Source organism: Podarcis cretensis, assembly GCF_951804945.1.
Source record: "Podarcis cretensis genome assembly, chromosome: 2".
Lineage (NCBI taxonomy): Eukaryota > Metazoa > Chordata > Lepidosauria > Squamata > Lacertidae > Podarcis > Podarcis cretensis.
Window position 1 is genome coordinate 51,158,856 of NC_137171.1, and position 16,070 is coordinate 51,174,925.

Here is a 16,070-nt window from a genome sequence, read left to right on the forward strand (position 1 = left end):
TTGAGTTAGGTGAAGTAAAAAAAAAAACAAAACAAAAAAAAAACACTGTGAAAAGTAAATTAAGTAGCCCAGGTTCCCCTAGAACCCTGGAGCCTGATTGAGCACAGCCGTTTCTCCTTGCGCTGCCCAAGGTCCTCCCAGCACTCCACTGCTATTCTTCACAGAGTATCCACCAATGCTTCTAATAGGAACGATGTAATTCCTTTCCTGACATGTCACACGAAGTTGTCAGTGTCACGATCAGGGTGACAATGTGAGAAATATCCGATGTTGCATTCTTCACAGGGACCTTATTGGGGAAAAGCTACATAAAACATTCAAACCTAAAAGTGTCATCACAGCACTTCTTAAGTTTTCTTCAATATCCCTCATTCCAAATAAAGCTTTTTTGGAGTTCGTGATGCCTCTTGGGTAAGTCTTGACCATAACACAGTTCCGCGTTGGTGCTGTCAAATTCTCAGCTCTGAGAATTTTCTCCCACTCTCTATAGGTTTCTGAATGTGATTCTTAAGCAAGAAGGCATTGTGCACACAGGAGAAAAATGCACAGGGTGAACTAAACTACAATCGCTCCTAGGCAGTTCTAAAATTTCCTCTTCTCTCCAGATGCCTGCTATGTGATGTATGTAATAAAGAGATACTATATTTCAATAAAGTTGCCTGTTTCTGATATCAGTAACTGTGTGAGGTTGCTTTGTTAATTTTTCAGCTAATAGTGATCCCCAGTTGTTGGTAGCATAGATCTAGAGCACTCTCTCTTGTGCTTATCCATTGTTTTGCTATTTCTAGTCATGCTGCCCCCAACATGGAGACAATTCTCTACGGAGTAACTCATTTTCTCCATCAGATATGAACATACTGTTCCATTTTGGATCTCCTGGACGACAGAAGCAAAATTAGAAGGGCTGATGGTGAACCCAAGAGCAGGTCATGAGGAATGGCCAGGTATATTAGTGTTCAGGTCCAAAATAGTGTGTCCTTGTTCAACTGATAAATACTAATAGAAAATAATTAATAAGGTCAGAGTCTTTGGGAATAGACAATCTATAGTTTCCTTTCACAGGGGTGGTCTTCAACTTCAACTGTTTCAACTTTCATCATCCGCCTTCATTCTTGCCAAATCTGCTCTGGAAGGTTGGGGGGGGGCAGAACAGTTTTAGAAAGTGTATGGAGGGAGGGGGGGGGTCCTGTTGCACAAGCATAACTTAGTGCTACATTAGAGGCAAACCATAGTTTTTCTAACTTCCCCATAGCATGTAAAGTGAAATGCTTCAGAAGTTCTTTTTCATTCATTCATTCCTTTGACCAAAAGAAAGCAGTCACCACCATACCTCTGGGATGTGATTCACTGACCACTCAGCTTGGTGTAGGCTCACCAAATCATGTCTCCCCGATTTGTTTGATGGCTTGTCGCAACCTCGAAAGCTTTTTCACTTTGTGGCCAATCCTATTAACCTCACCCTCAGGCTAGGCGGTGGTCCAGGCATCCTGTTGGCCCATGAATCAGAACTGGAGGGTAAAAGTTCAAGCCTGATGTTAATTACAGGTGTGAATGGCTGTTCTCAGTGGTCAAATTGTCAAGTTAAAAGTTTTCAATTGCATTTTTCTTCCTTTGCAATAGTTTTATTCACCATCCTGTTTAAGTAATGATAGATTATATTACACACAAAAAGATGTATTACATGAAAAACTGGCTTTCTTAGAGTCTTGCTAGCCACTGGTTTTTGGATTCATTTTGCTAATGTTCCCAGCAGAATGAGGCTTTCTCAGGAGATTAATATTTTGATTCAAGGTGCTTGTACGCAAACCCTAGAACTAGCAAGGGAAGGTAGGGTCTTTGGCTGCATACACATTGCCATTTCCTCGTGTTTCCCCTGTGCTCATACCCCTTGGTTTTGAAACTGTGCACACAACATCAGCCACATTCCAGGTCTCTGCTGCAGTTTCTGGGGAAATACTGCTGTCTGAGGCATTTTCCAAAACGGCTTTGATCCAATTGAAAAACTTAAGACAAATTCATATTGCAATTAAGCTGGGGTGTGTAGACATTTGAGACAGCCATCATGCAAAGATCACATTTGCACCTGTTGCTTTGCTCAATTTTGCCTCCAGCCCCACCCAGCACTGGCATGTGGCCCCTGGAAGGTTGTCCAGTAGGGAATGCGGCCCTTGAAATGAAAACTGTGTCCCATCTCTGGCTTATTCCATTCACCATGGCTTAATAAGCCCCCATTTAGTGCTAATTTATCTAGTAATCAATGACTAATATATATTGTCTTGCTTCTTAAGCAACCCTGTTCTGCTGATGGGGCTTGTTATCCTGCTTTGTTTTTGTCTGAGTGCAGGAGACTCTTTCCCTGTATAAATCTTTCCGCTCTGAGTTGAAGCTAAAGGGAACAGAGCAAAAATGCTGCAGTAGAACCTCATCCCAATAGTAGAGCTGATGGTATGGGAGTGTGCATGAGTGCATTCAGGGGAGGTATTATTAGAGGGAAGCAGCTCTTATCTAAAACTAAGGTCCCCCCCCCTCTTATGTTTGTAACAAACAGCAGATCTTCCTGATGAGCTAGCATTTAGAAATCCTTTTTCCACACACTTTGCAGTATGTCATCATAGCTGCTACTTGATAATTTGCAAAAGGAACCATTCTCGTGATTTTTTAAAAATAAAACATTGTGGAAATGTGCTGTGCTTCAGAGCCCATGTGGTTAATTCAAGTTCCAGTCCAGATCTCAACAAAGTAAATAACCATGTACCCAACAGTGTTTTGTGCACAAAGTACCTGTGCTATCCATATATTTAAGAGAAGAATTTAGACAGAGCAGCAGTGCAGTCCTATAGTTGGTTCAAAGTAAGTCTTGCAGAGTTGAGTGAGGCCTGTTCCCCTGTTAAGAGTTCTTAGAACTGCAACATCAACAATGCTTATATTTCCAGATTATAGTAAAAGTGTGCAGTATACAGCTTTGGAAATGTGTGTGAGAACAGTGTCTTGTCTCAGTATCCCAGGACGACATCACTTGATTTCTTAATTCTTCATTATTTGCTGCTGAACATTGTTATCCAAGTCCATGGAAAAGTGTTCGCAATGTTCAATTTATTTGTAACCCTCCACCTGTAGAGATCACAGGGCAGTATTCAAACAATGCAGCAGCCCAATCACATCTGGAGAGCCACAGGTTCCCTCATCCCTGCTGTACACCCTGTAAAGTTCTCAGTTGAACCAAATCAAATCAAACTTTTTCAAGCTGAGAATTTGAATCCATCAGCAAATGCACAAATCTAAATTTCCATAAAGTAAATTCACAGAGATGGGAAAATAATGGCAGTTTAAGCCTCTGCATCTAGCATTTTTCACCTATTTAAACAGGAATGAATCTGTTTCTTATTCCATAGGCATAGGAAGAATATTTACTGCTCTGTTTATCATCCTTTCATCCACACAATAACAATACACATTATTATTGTTCCCCATCTGAGCTAAAAGGCCTCTCTTACCCCAAAACTGAATGGTTTATCTAGAACTTCAATCCCACTCATCAAGATTCATTTTCCTTCAGTGGGCTATATCCTGGAAATTGTTTAGAAAATGAAAAGCATTCAAGAAGTACCAAGCACTGTTACAACTTGAAGTCCTTTGAGTGGAAGCTCTAAATAGCTCTGTTGCTGTTGTTTTACATCACTGCAGAGGGCAATTTACAGTCATGGTTGGGAACCTCCAACCCATGGGCCTAATTAGGGCCACCAAGCTTCCACATTTGGCCTGTTAGGCTAATCCACCTGCCCTGTATCTGACATCATCAGCTGTGGAGTGACTAAAGATGGGCCTTGCCTGAAAGGGGTTTTTGCAGGCACTACCAGTCATTTGATCAGTAGAGCCTGTGAAATCCCATGCTTTACTACTCCTCTCCTTACACCCTATACATCCCACTGATGCAATTACTGAGCCAACATTTGTGACTATCAGGTCATTGCATGACAGCACTAAAGCTGAAGGATCAATTGTTACGTCCTCTCTTTTTATACCTGCTACTTCCTGATGAGAGATTTTTTTTTGTCCTCCCCTTGCACTTTCTGCTAAGGGTTACCTAAGGTAGGCAGCATCAGACAGCTTGATAAATGATCCCTAAGCCCAATGGGGTAACGAACTACTAATCGCTTTCTCAGTTCACATTGGTTATCAGTGCAATTTCAATTTGCTATGTAATGGGTTTGCTCTTTCTTCGCTAAGCTGGAACAGGGAGATAAATAATCTCCAACAACTCCAGTCCTGTTCCCCCCACCTACGCAGAAAAAAACAAAACGATGTATCTCTGTTACCTTGAAGCTAGCTGAAATTCTAGCATAGGAAAAGAAGGCTCACTCAACATGGATGGACATGCAATTGTTGATTCTGCTCAGAGTTTCAAGCTTTGTGACCCTGACCTTGCCATTACATTCCAAAGACGGGGAATGCTAATCAGGAATAGAATAATAATAATAATAATAATAATAATAATAATAATAATAATGTGTTGTGTTTTAATTATTTACTGTTTTTTATTCTGTATTTTAGTCTGCAAACCACCCTAAGATCTTATGGTGAATGGTGGTAAATAAATCTAATAAAATAACGGAAGAAGAAGACAGCACACAGTTCTTTTGTTCAAACAGTGTATTAGGTAAGAAATCTTTTCTTTTTTAAAAAAGAAAGCAGAACAAGCCTACAATTTTCCACAGAGATAAAGACATTCCATGTACAGTTCTTCATTCAGAAGGTGATCATACTGATTTGAACTGGGATCAGAGGCATTGCTAATGGCCAGTCCAGTCCAATCCAATCCAAAGAAGTTGAAAATAGTATTCCAGAAAGTGCTGAGGCCTCTGCAAAGCTCACCGCCTTTCCTTTACAAGCCAGCACTTTCTACGCCCGCTTGAAATTCTGGAGTACGATTCATCAGTTATGTCCACTGCATCATTAGAACGGAAGGAAGTCTCAGATTCAGATGCAGTGCCCCCAATGATTACACACCTAGCTGGGTATAGTTTCATGTCTTCTTAACATTTTAAAAAATGTTTATTCAAAGGACATTGTCAAGAGAGAATTGTGTCTGTTTCCTTCAGGAATAAGAGAGGGGCACTGGCTGTTCCTAGTCAGGGGGTGGGGGAACAGTGCTGATTTGGGGATTTATAAGATTAAAATCCCCCCACGCCCGCAGATAGTGCTTATTGGATTAATAGGCTGCTAGATGTCCCACTAATGGGCTGAGAGAATGAAGCTGGAAGAATGGAAAGGGAAAGCCATTAAAAAGAACCATTGCCACATTCTGTTAGGGCATAGCCAGGGCTGTGTCCATTATACAAACTTGTGCAAATGCAGAAGACGTGGGGTTTGGTTAAGTAGCGAGCGCAAAATTCAGCCCTCAGAGAACCCCAGCTTTCATATTTCAGAAAAGCAAGAGGCTGGTGGAATCTCTGAAGTCAGACTGGGGCTCAGAAAGCGCTCCAAGTCCAGCACTTCCAGTATGTCTCTCTAAGGGTCCTGGGGCAAGCAATATACAACTATGATGATGAAGAGGAGAATAAGTCAAGCAAATTAATATTTTTTGTATTCATGGAGGATAGTGCTACCACTAGCAACAGCTACTACCAACGCTCACAAAATGCAGTCTCCATGCACAGTGGCAGTGTATCTGATTAGTAGAAACTGGGAGCAAACCTCAGGGGGGTGGCTGGTCTGTTAACTTCCATGGGCCCCTGCTTTTTGCTGTGGAGAAACAAAATGGTGGCCTAGACAGACTTTGGCTGTTCTGGTGGGTTGTTTTTTTTTATATGCAAACATGTTTAATTTATATAATGCATGCAAATCACAGAATTTGATTCTTTTTTGTGGTGCAGAATTTTGATTTAAAGAAGTAGAAGAGGAAGAAGAAAGCAAGCAGCACAGTGCACACATAGCTCTGGAGGTGGCTAAGGCAGAGGAATGGGAATCAAACGGCAAAGAAACGTAAGGCATTTGGCTGGCCACCATTGGAAACATGAGGCTCGACAGGGTGGAGAATCTGTGGCCTTGCAGATGTTGCTGGACTCCCAACTCCCATCAGACTTGGGCAGCATGGCCAGTGGTCAGGGATGATGGGAGTTGTAGTCTATGGCACCTGGAGGGCTGCAGTATTCCCATCCCTGGGACAAACCCTCAGCTTGATCCAGCAGGGCACTTCCGATGTCTGTATGCCAAGCGCTGGGCACAAGAGGACAAGAGAGGAAGTCGACTCATTGCAAGGCCTGTGCTCCAGGACCACCTCCTTCCTTGGCCTGGACTTGGGATCAAGAGATTTTTGTGTGTGTGTGTGTGTGTGTGTGTGTGTGATGCTATAATGCCCAAGACTGCCTGACATTCATGTAAGAAAAAGAGAGTTCGATATAAAAACAGGACCCCGCCTCCTCCCTGCCCCCTCGAAAAAACTCCCCCCCCCGAAGAACAGCTACATTAAAAAAAGAGAGAAAGGAATAAAGGAAAGAGCATAAAAGAGAGAGCATAAAAATATCTGTGAGTCTTCAGTTCACGCTACAGGCTTCCAAAGAGAGCAGCCAGGGCTCCCACTGTACAACAAAAAGAGTTATACAGAGTTTCAATATAGAGATCTTTCTATATATAGATATATATAATATAATTATATATATGTATATATTTATAGGTATGTATATACATATATATATATATTTATTTATAATGTACGGTGTTTGTTGGTTTGTTTAAAATAGCCGGGCCTGCTTCTTCAGCTCGTTCCTCTTCCACAAGGCCAGGCGATCAAATTCAGCGATGGTCATGCCAAACACCTGGTAAAACTCCTCTGGCGACAGGTGGCGCTGGAGGGAGAGCAGAGACAGGCATCATGTTGCACGGGGCTCATGGGCAAGAGAGACAGTGTGTGCATCCAAGCAGGAATTGCAGGAGCGGTGGTACGTAGTGCTGACGCGAGGCCTAATGCACACTCTTAGAATCATAGACTCATAGAGGATCATCTAATCCAGTGTTTTTCAACCAGTGGGCCGTGGCACCCTGGGGTGCATTGAATGGTGATCAGGGGTCCCGTGGGCTACACTGGCCTCCATCCCTCTTTCCTTCCCTCCCTCCTCTGATGCCCTCTTGCGTCTCTGCCTCCCAAAGGCTTGCACAGCTGTTTGTTGCAGCATCCCTGGCTAGAAGCTCTGTAGGTAAATGGTGCTTCTGGGGCTGGCAAGGGGGCGCTTCCTAGGCTCCTGTAGGGCAGTGTGAAGAGGCACCTCTCTTTGGGGCAGGGGGGCAGGGCAGAGACCAGGGGTGGCAGCTGTGGCTGCCCAGAGGACTCTCAAGGAGAGTGGAGGATAATAATAATAATAATAATAATAATAATAATAATAATAATAATAATAATAATAATAATAATAATAGGAGGCTGAGGGAACACTCCCCAAGGGGTGAAGGGCTGTCAGCTCTGCAGGCAAGGGGCACAACTGGGCTCCTGAACCCCACAGGGGTGCTGCAGAAAGAATGTAGTTGTTCAAGGGAGCAGTGGACCCAAAAAGGTTGAAAACCTCTGATCTAACTGAAATCCCTGCCATGCAGGAATATGTAGCTGACCCATATGGGCATCAAACCTGCAACCTTGGCCTTATTAGCACCACACCCTAACCAAGTGAGCCATCCAGTGGTCTTCTATCCTCATTACCGAGACCTTAAGTTACTGGAGGCTGGCAGAGGAAACTTGGATGTGGCCCGAGGCACTGATTTGGAATGCTTACAGCTGGCCATTGACCAAGCCGGATAACTGGGGTCTAGTGCAGGGATGGGGATCTCTTCCCATGCTGGCAAGGGTGGGTGAGAGTTGGAGTCTCTAACGACAAGTCTACGGCCACAGACTCCTCATCGTTGATATAATGTGCACTGCCTGGATATCCCTATGGGGAAATATACCAGTTGCCAGAAGCCACAGAAGGGGAGCGGGCTTTTGTGCTCAGGCCCAGTTTGCCAAGGTTTCCCACAGGCATCTGGTTGGCTACAGTGAGAACAGGATTCTGGACTACCTGGGCCTTTGGCCTAATCCAGCAGGGCTGTCCCAGTGCGTACCCAGTGGCATAGGTAGTTACTTGGGTGCCCGGGGCAGCATGTATGCCCTGCCCCTGGGGGCAGGGAAAGCCACATGGGGGAGCTGGGCCAGGGTACGCAACGTGGAGCTTCCAAGAAGTCCTTGCTGCCTCCCCCTCAGTTGTAGTGCAGCTGGGGGGGAAGCAGTGGGCAAATGCAAGCCCCATGCTGCCGTTTCGGGCAGTGCGGAGCCTGAAGGTGCCCGAGCCACCATGTCACTCCAAGGGGAGACGTGTGGCTCAGGTGCACTGCAGGCCTCACAGTAAGTGCCGCCCCCTGACCTCTAGCTACACCTCTGTGCATACCACCTTGAGCTCCATGATGAAAGAAAGGCAGCATATGCATGTAATAAAATTAAAACATAGCACATTATGGTATCTCATGTACTGAGCAATGCTACAATTTGTATAGTAATAATAATAATAATAATAGTAATAATAATAATGATGATATTTACAGCTATAAATCCCATTTCTCTGTATCTCCAATTGTGAGGTAGAGTAGGGATCCCTTGGTGTCACCGGCTGTTACAACAGGAAGGATATGGTAAAATGTGGAAAAATTATGCTCACCAGAGGTAAATGGCAATACACAACTGGCTCCCCATGTGACCAAACAATCGCTGCTTACAAACGACTGCTTGATAAAGTTATTTTTAGACATCCTTAGAGTGCAATAGATCATTTACACCACTTGAGGATTCAACTTCATTTTTTGATTCAGCATTTTCCCTAATGAATAAGTAAAGCACCCTCAATGGATGCACATTTAACCTAAAAAGGTCAAAGGGAGGTTGTTCCATAGGTTCCTATTGCAACTTATTCCTTTGATCAAGTACCCTTATAGTGAGCCAGGGTTGGGGTGAGTGGAAATGCTGCCTTGAGCTCTTAAGGAGCAGGCAGGGGCTTTATCTCTGATCTTAGTGCTGTAGTACTTAGCACTAAGATCTAGAAATGAAAGACCTCTCTGCCTGTTCTTTAGGGATTCACACCAGAGAGAAGCAAAGGGAACTTTCCAGCTGCCGCCTCCATTAGTGGAGTGGAACGGCTGGGAATGCTGATTGCACAGGCAAAAGCCTGTCTGCATGCCCGTCTGTCATGTGAGAGTGTATGTCTGTGTGTGACTGCATGTATGAGAAAGTGGATGAGTGGTGTGTGCCTGGTGCATGTATATTTGAGACAAGAGGCGGGGGGGGGGGAGAGAAGAGAAGTAAAGGTGCCCACCATTGGAACATGGACCCCAGAAGGTTAGTCAAACTCCAGCCTGACCCTTACGCTGAAATAGGCTCCCCACCCCTGAACTAACTGACCGGATTAGTTCCAGGTCCTGGGCAGGAGCATTGCAAGAGCCAGCTTACCTCCAGCCTAGTCCTGTCCACATCTTTGGGCAAGCGGTTTCTCCCCCTTGTGGTTACCAGAAGCAGCTCGTAAGGGTATATCTACAGGAGGAGGAGGGAGAAAAACAGACTGCTGGGCCACAGATTTCTAGTTCATCCACACAAAAAGAAGAAACGGGTAGAGACAGCCTGCCTGGAAGAAACTTGCGCCCACAAGTTGTTTTTGTTTTAAACCTACGACAAACCTTTATCTGAATGCAGGTTGCCATCCACTGAGCATGCCAGGAGTGACCCTAACTTGGCAATATACACCTGAATAGCAAAACTTCAACACAAGATGACGTACACAGCACAAAGCAAAAACTCTGGCCTTTTAGGGAAGCAGGCTTGTTGCACAAGAACTCGCAATCAAGTGCTTGAATCCCACTTGAAGGACCCTGAGGACACCTTTGTCCAGGTAGAAGGAGCACTCAAGACCACTGCAGGCCAGGAGCACCTAGGGGAAGAGGAGGCTTTCTTCTGGCCAGATGTTGATACAGATCCTGCAGATCAGCATTTCAGGTGGCAAACAGACCTAAGGTTCTAGAATTCTGCAGGATTCCTCGGAAAGTGTTACCTTGTATTCTGTAAGAGATGATAAGAGGGAGGGAGGGAGAGAGAGAAAGAGGTCAGTGTCTAATCCCTTTTTTCCTTTCCTTTGCAATCATAGAGTCTGTGCCATTGCAAACTCTCGTGATGTTTGCACTAAGAGGCATTTATTATGTCCTATGGGAATGTGAAGCTAGTCACTCAGTATGCAGAGCTGCCTACACTCTGCACTTAGAACAAATGAAATGCAGTGCAGCACCACTTATCCAAGTTCTGCACCATGAACATATGAATTAAGTGATCTCTACATATGCAGTTTTTATTGTAATGAGATAGGGCAGCTTGCTTTGAATGCTCTTTCAAGGATTTCCCACTCCAAATCTTTTTTGTGTCTGTGGTTATCCAAGATAACACCCTTAAGGAGGCCCAAAACTGGTTGGACAACTTCTGCCTGGCAAATCCCCTCCTGTGTGGAGAACAGCATTGATAACATTGGAATGGCTGGGCCTTGCTTGACTAAGGAAATAGCCAGGGAGTTTCTGGAAGGAGGGTTACCTTCAACCTCCCTCCTCACAGCAATGGAATGTGCAAATTTAAATCATTTTGTGAAATACAAGTTTAGACTGAGAGAAGATCAGGCTGAGGTAGGGAAGCTTAGCTGGAGCTCTGGAAGCATCATGAGGGCGCAAGCCTCCTACTACTTTTCAGAAATCTGATGAAGAAGTATATGTTGGGGTGCTAAGCCTCCAAATATGTTCAGTCTATATATGTGTGTAAATAAACCATATATCAGAACCCACTGGACAGTCCGTAGTAACTTCTTTCTAAAGAAACCACACCTTAAGGAAATGCTGGAACCTCTGAAACTTCACTGCTCAGAGAGCTGGGCTTGCGGATATTTCCTAAGTGTGCACAATATATTCTGTGTCTCCTAGTTTTGGGGAAGGCCATTAAACGATCTAGAGGCCTGAAGTCCTACCATCTGGCTACTGGAAATACTGATCGGCCTCCCTCTTGCATCAGGGATTTCTCCAGGCATTGATGGCACCCTTTCAAGCCTATCTTCACAGCTGCAAGATTTGGACAGGCTTGGGGCACAATCTAAGTCCAAATTCAGCAGTATTAAATCCCATTGATTACAGCAGGAAAGATTTAAGTGTTTACTTATAGGGTTGCCTTATTACTTAAGTCTGCCAAGCAACTTAAAACAACTTATGCACATTGGGGATTTTGTCTTCACTTTGAAATAAATAACAATAATCAATAACAATATCTATCTATCTACTCAGCGGTAATCTCCACTGAAACCCGTGGGACTTACTCCTAGATAAGTATGCATACTAGCAAGCATTAACTCTTGCATAACATCTCCGAGAGCCTCTGGTACAGGGTTTAGGAGTGCTGTTACAGGATTTAGGAGTGCACACACTGGGCTCCACCAAAGCTTCTGTTCTCAAACAGAACACACTCACCTCGCATCCCCCAGTTAACGGCATTCGTGCTGTCGTAATGGAAGAGTTCAGCGCTGGGAGGCTGCAGAGGAAACAACAATACGGAGAAAAGAGTGGTCAGCATGTGGGCCAGGAGTGGGGAACCTGTGGCCCTCCAGATGTTGTTGGACTCCAACTCCCATCAGTCCCAGTCAGCATGGCTGATGGTCAGGGATGATGGGAGTTGTAATCCAGCAACATCTAGAAGGCACAGGTTCCCATGATAGAGCTTCTGATAGTACAACATGAGGTTCTTAATCTCTAGGTTGTGGGTTCAAGCCCCACGTTGGGCAAAAGCTTCCTGCATTGCATCGTGGTCACTTCCAACTTCCAACACTTACAATTCTACGATTCTATGGCCCATCCTGATATGGCCAATCCCATTAAAACCCACTCTGCTCTTTTATAGTTACTTCCTTAGCTGCTTAATGGAGGAGTTTTTAAACTCTTTGCCAATACAGTCATACCTCATGTTATGTTGCTTCAGGTTGCACATTTTCAGGTTGTGTCCCGCGGCGACCCGGAAGTAATGGAATGGGTTTCTTCCAGGTTTTGCCGCTCACGTATGCGCAGGTGCTCAAAATGACATCACGCGCATACGCAGAAGCAGCAAATCACGACCAGCGCACACGCAGATGCGGGTTGCATTCTGCTCATGTTGCGAACAGGGCTCCAGAATGGATCCTGTTCACAACCAGAGGTACCACTGTATATGTGTGAGGCGGGACAGAGGAGAGATTAATCAGTGAATTATAGGGAACAACTGAGTGGTGTACCCTAAAGGCCAAGAGCACAGCCTCCTCCTCCATTTTTAAGGGAAACATCCTTATGCCAACAGTATCCCAACCCACTACTAATAAGACTCCTGTGGCAAGCGATCTGAGAATCATTGTGCTATCATTCTGCCAGGGCGAAAGTACTTCTGTTTACTTTTTTACTAGACTTGCATGCCATTCTGCTTCCAGAGAGTTAAAGGCAGCGTACATGGGGTTATCCCATTTTGTCCTCACAAAAATCCTGTGAGGTAGGCAAGGGTGGGGGTAGTGCCAGATACAACAAATGGGACTGGCTAGTGGAAGTACAGTGGGACTCCCCCCCCTCTCCTCCCCACACATTGGCTCTAAATGGGTCGGAGGAGCCCCCAGAACAGCACATTGGGGGGGGGGAGCAAGAGAGGGGAGGTTGTTTCCTCCATGGCACAAGCATTTCAGCCTGCCAGATGGAACAATCTTCTTAGCGCTGCATTGAATCCCTCCCCTGAGTTCCTAGCATTTGTGGAACCTGAGAGACTTGTGCAAGCACCGTTCTTTTCATTCTTTTGTGAGAAACTAGCCTTTCAGCGCTTGACTTTGCTACTCCCAATCCCCAGAAAAAATTCCTGTGGATCACGCCTGCATTTTCAGGAGGCGCTGTGGCTTTCTCCACCCCTGAGCTCCCACTGAGAATCCAATCTGCTCATCTCTTCCTGGGGGAATCTCTGCAGCAGCTGCTTCTTAGCAACTGCCTCGGAGCCCCTGTGAGCCCTCTTGGCATGAGGGGAATGTGTGGGCTCCAAGAGGAAGGAAGCAGTCCCTACTTTTGAACCCAGCACTGGAAAGTCTGAGCCCAGGATTGAAGAGGGCTCCAGAGGTCCTTGGACTTCCTTTTCCCAAAGGGTCAACCAAAGGCTGAGAGTCAGCAGAGGCCCTCTTACCCTGTGCAGCCCATTCCTTCTGTAGGCAGGAAGAGAGGCAGATTTTGAAATGAGGGGATCTGAAACAGAGAACAGGTTTTGCAAAAGTCAGAAGACGCAGGCTTCCCCATTGCCTAGGAAAAGGAACAGTCTCTAGCGCACAGGCATGGCAGAAAATTAATTGTAGTAGGAAGAACAGGAAAGTTTTAATTCTTTACACACGAGTAACACGACTGCTATTGACATTATTATCTTGTCTTCCTCCAAGGAACTCAGGGTGGTGTGCCTGGTTCTCTACCTCCCATTTTATCCTCGCAACAACCCTGTGAGGTAGATTAAGCTGAGATATAGCAACTGGCCGAAGGACCCCCAGCGATGTTCCTGGCTGAGTAGGGATACACCTCCCCAAGCCTTGTCAACACCCTAACCACTCTACTCCACTGTCCCTCAAGGAGTTGCATCTTGAGGAGTGGCAGAAGGCATTCCACTAGAGACATGTTTGAGGCAGTAACTTAGGGCTCTCTGCGAACGTAAGAAATGAGTCTCTGTTATTCTTGCATTGCAAAGGGTTGGGCTTTGGGTGCCTTTCAGCTCTACAGCTCTATGACAAATAAACTGAAAAAATGGACAATCTCCCTTTAATGGCATTATAAAATCTGCCTGCTGGGCTTGGCCACCTCACCCTGTCCAACAGCAGGACCAGTCCTGTCTCTCAGTCCCTCCTCATTGAGATTACCAATCTATTTATGGTAAGCCTGACATTGATAGAGGAGCACAACCCCAGGCTTAACTAAGGGCCTACTGCACTTCACTAGCACAACAGAGAGTAGAACCTCATTTCTATCTCCCTCCCACCTAGATTCTATAGTCCTGAAAGGAAGAAACTGCTTTGGTTCTAAAAAGTCCTCCTTGTCAGAAGTGGATGAAAGAACACAAAGTGAAAGAGGCAGGAGGCAGAGCGAAACGTACCACTGTCAGCCAGGTAATGTGAACGGGGTGCTGTGGAGGAAGACAAAGCAACAAGTCAGGCATGCACACAGAGTATGTTTCACAGCAGTGCAAGCTTGAACACACCCCACAGGCTGAATCACACATTCAAAGCCCATATGATTCTGTACACAGATAAAGACGGCTGTGAACAACGTGGCACATTGAGACAACTGCGGTGCGTGTGGCAAGGGAATATCGTTGCAATTGTGAAAATGACTGCTAGCTATCTTCAGGTATTGCTTGGTTCACATTATGTGGACAGTGTCATTCTATGGTATCATCACTAGGTGGCACTGGACTTCGTTGTACTTGGTGGAAATAAAGTTCTTGTCAAGCTTCATTACTGGTGTGTTTTCTAAGAGCCAAACTACATATTACATCAATGTGTAGTGTGCAGCTATGACTGTGGATTATTATTATTTTTAATCAGTTACAGGTGTGTGTGGCATTGAAGATCGCCCTGCATGGCTAGGAGACTTAGGGGGGAAAAATCAATGTCAGCTTGACTGATGTAAATATTTCCCCTCTCCTCCCCCTGGGGAGTTCTTAAGATATCTCCAGAGCTTATTATGGGGTGCGTGGGGGGGGGAGGGGAAGTTCTACTGTGCTAGTGGGATATATTTTGCTAGTTCGTGCTAGCACATCACCTCATTTGAATCCAGCCCTTAGGGAAAAGTTCCCATTAAACCCAATGGAAATTTTTAAATTTAAGCCTCCCAACTGCAGGGAGGTGGGATTTTCACCCCAATTGTAGCAGAAGATTTACAGTTGTACCTTGGGTTACAGATGCTTCAGGTTACAGACGCTTCAGGTTACAGACTCTGCTAACCCAGAAATAGTACCTCAGGTTAAGAACTTTGCTTCAGGATGAGAACAGAAATCGTGCTCCGGCAGTGCGGCGACAGCAGGAGGCCCCATTAGCTAAAGTGGTGCTTCAGGTTAAGAACAGTTTCAGGTTAAGAACGGACCTCGGGAACAAATTAAGTTCTTAACCCAAGGTACCACTGTACCTTCCTCCATCTCAACACACTGTTATCTAGACAACAATTGGACCCCCTGTATTTGCAACCAAATAGAGGAAATCCAGAGATGTAGCTGCACACTATGCATTAAGTGTAACATGTAGCTTGGCTCCAAGCCCTTAATGACAATGCTGACTTTTTCTCCATTTAGTCTTATACTAGGACACTTGACTGTGGAGAAGTAAGTGATGCAAGGGGGGAAGGAGACACGTGGGTGCTGTTTAATGCTTTCCCCTACAGCCATTTTGCTACACAAAATGCCCTCCCTCCCAGAAGAAAAACAGCTGAGGAGGGGCCAATTTCGAGCAAAAAATAATAATAATGCTGAATTTTACTAGCTTCTCTTCCTCCCCAACCCAAATTTCTCTGCTTAAAATTAATTCCTTCTGAGGCTGTTTTTTTTAAAAAAAGAGAAGCTGGAAAGGTAAACATGACTATGTGCCATATCTAGTTTGGACTTTTTAGTAACTAAAAGCAACAACCCAGAATGACTAGCTGCTGTGAGCTGTTGATGGCCCCATCTAGTGGCCAGCTGATGCAATTGCAGGAGCACATTTTTGCCCCTCACCCACACTCCTTTGGCAGGAGGGGGGGGGGCGGGGAAGGAGAAAGGGAGGTGGGATAATGTGGAAGTTCATCAAAGATTAATGAAATATTCCTTCAGGCTCCGGCTGGTAGGGTGCCCCAGGGAAAGCAATAGCGTGAGAGCGTACGTGTCCGAGAAGGTGTGCAAGTTAACCCTGGGAATGCAGACATAGATAAAGGCTTATATATAGTTTGCCAAATAAACTCTGGCATCGTGGAATGCATGATTCCCGTGAACATGATTTTATTGTCGAAGATTTCTCTGTGAACTCGAGCACTAGAGG

The 16,070-nt window shown here is 45.1% G+C and overlaps 1 protein-coding gene across 17 annotated transcripts in view; it reads right to left on the bottom strand.

Moving 5' to 3' along the window:
* Positions 1-4,632: 4,632 nt before the first annotated feature.
* The window catches only part of ABLIM3 (actin binding LIM protein family member 3), a 144,677-nt gene continuing 133,239 nt past the window's right edge, over positions 4,633-16,070 (bottom strand). For 9 of the 17 annotated variants that reach the window (XM_079964809.1, XM_079964818.1, XM_079964816.1 and 6 more), the window contains 6 exons: positions 14,159-14,188; positions 13,211-13,269; positions 11,492-11,560; positions 9,461-9,541; positions 8,561-8,627; positions 4,633-6,845 (listed from right to left, as the gene is read on the bottom strand). In XM_079964809.1, coding sequence (XP_079820935.1) covers positions 6,793-6,845; positions 8,561-8,627; positions 9,461-9,541; positions 11,492-11,560; positions 13,211-13,269; positions 14,159-14,188 — 359 coding nt within the window. In that variant the 3' untranslated portion in view covers positions 4,633-6,792. Of the gene's footprint in view, positions 6,846-8,560; positions 8,628-9,460; positions 10,064-11,491; positions 11,561-13,210; positions 13,270-14,158; positions 14,189-16,070 lie in introns of those variants that run through there. The other 8 variants (XM_079964817.1, XM_079964821.1, XM_079964813.1 and 5 more) reach the window with 4 other exon arrangements.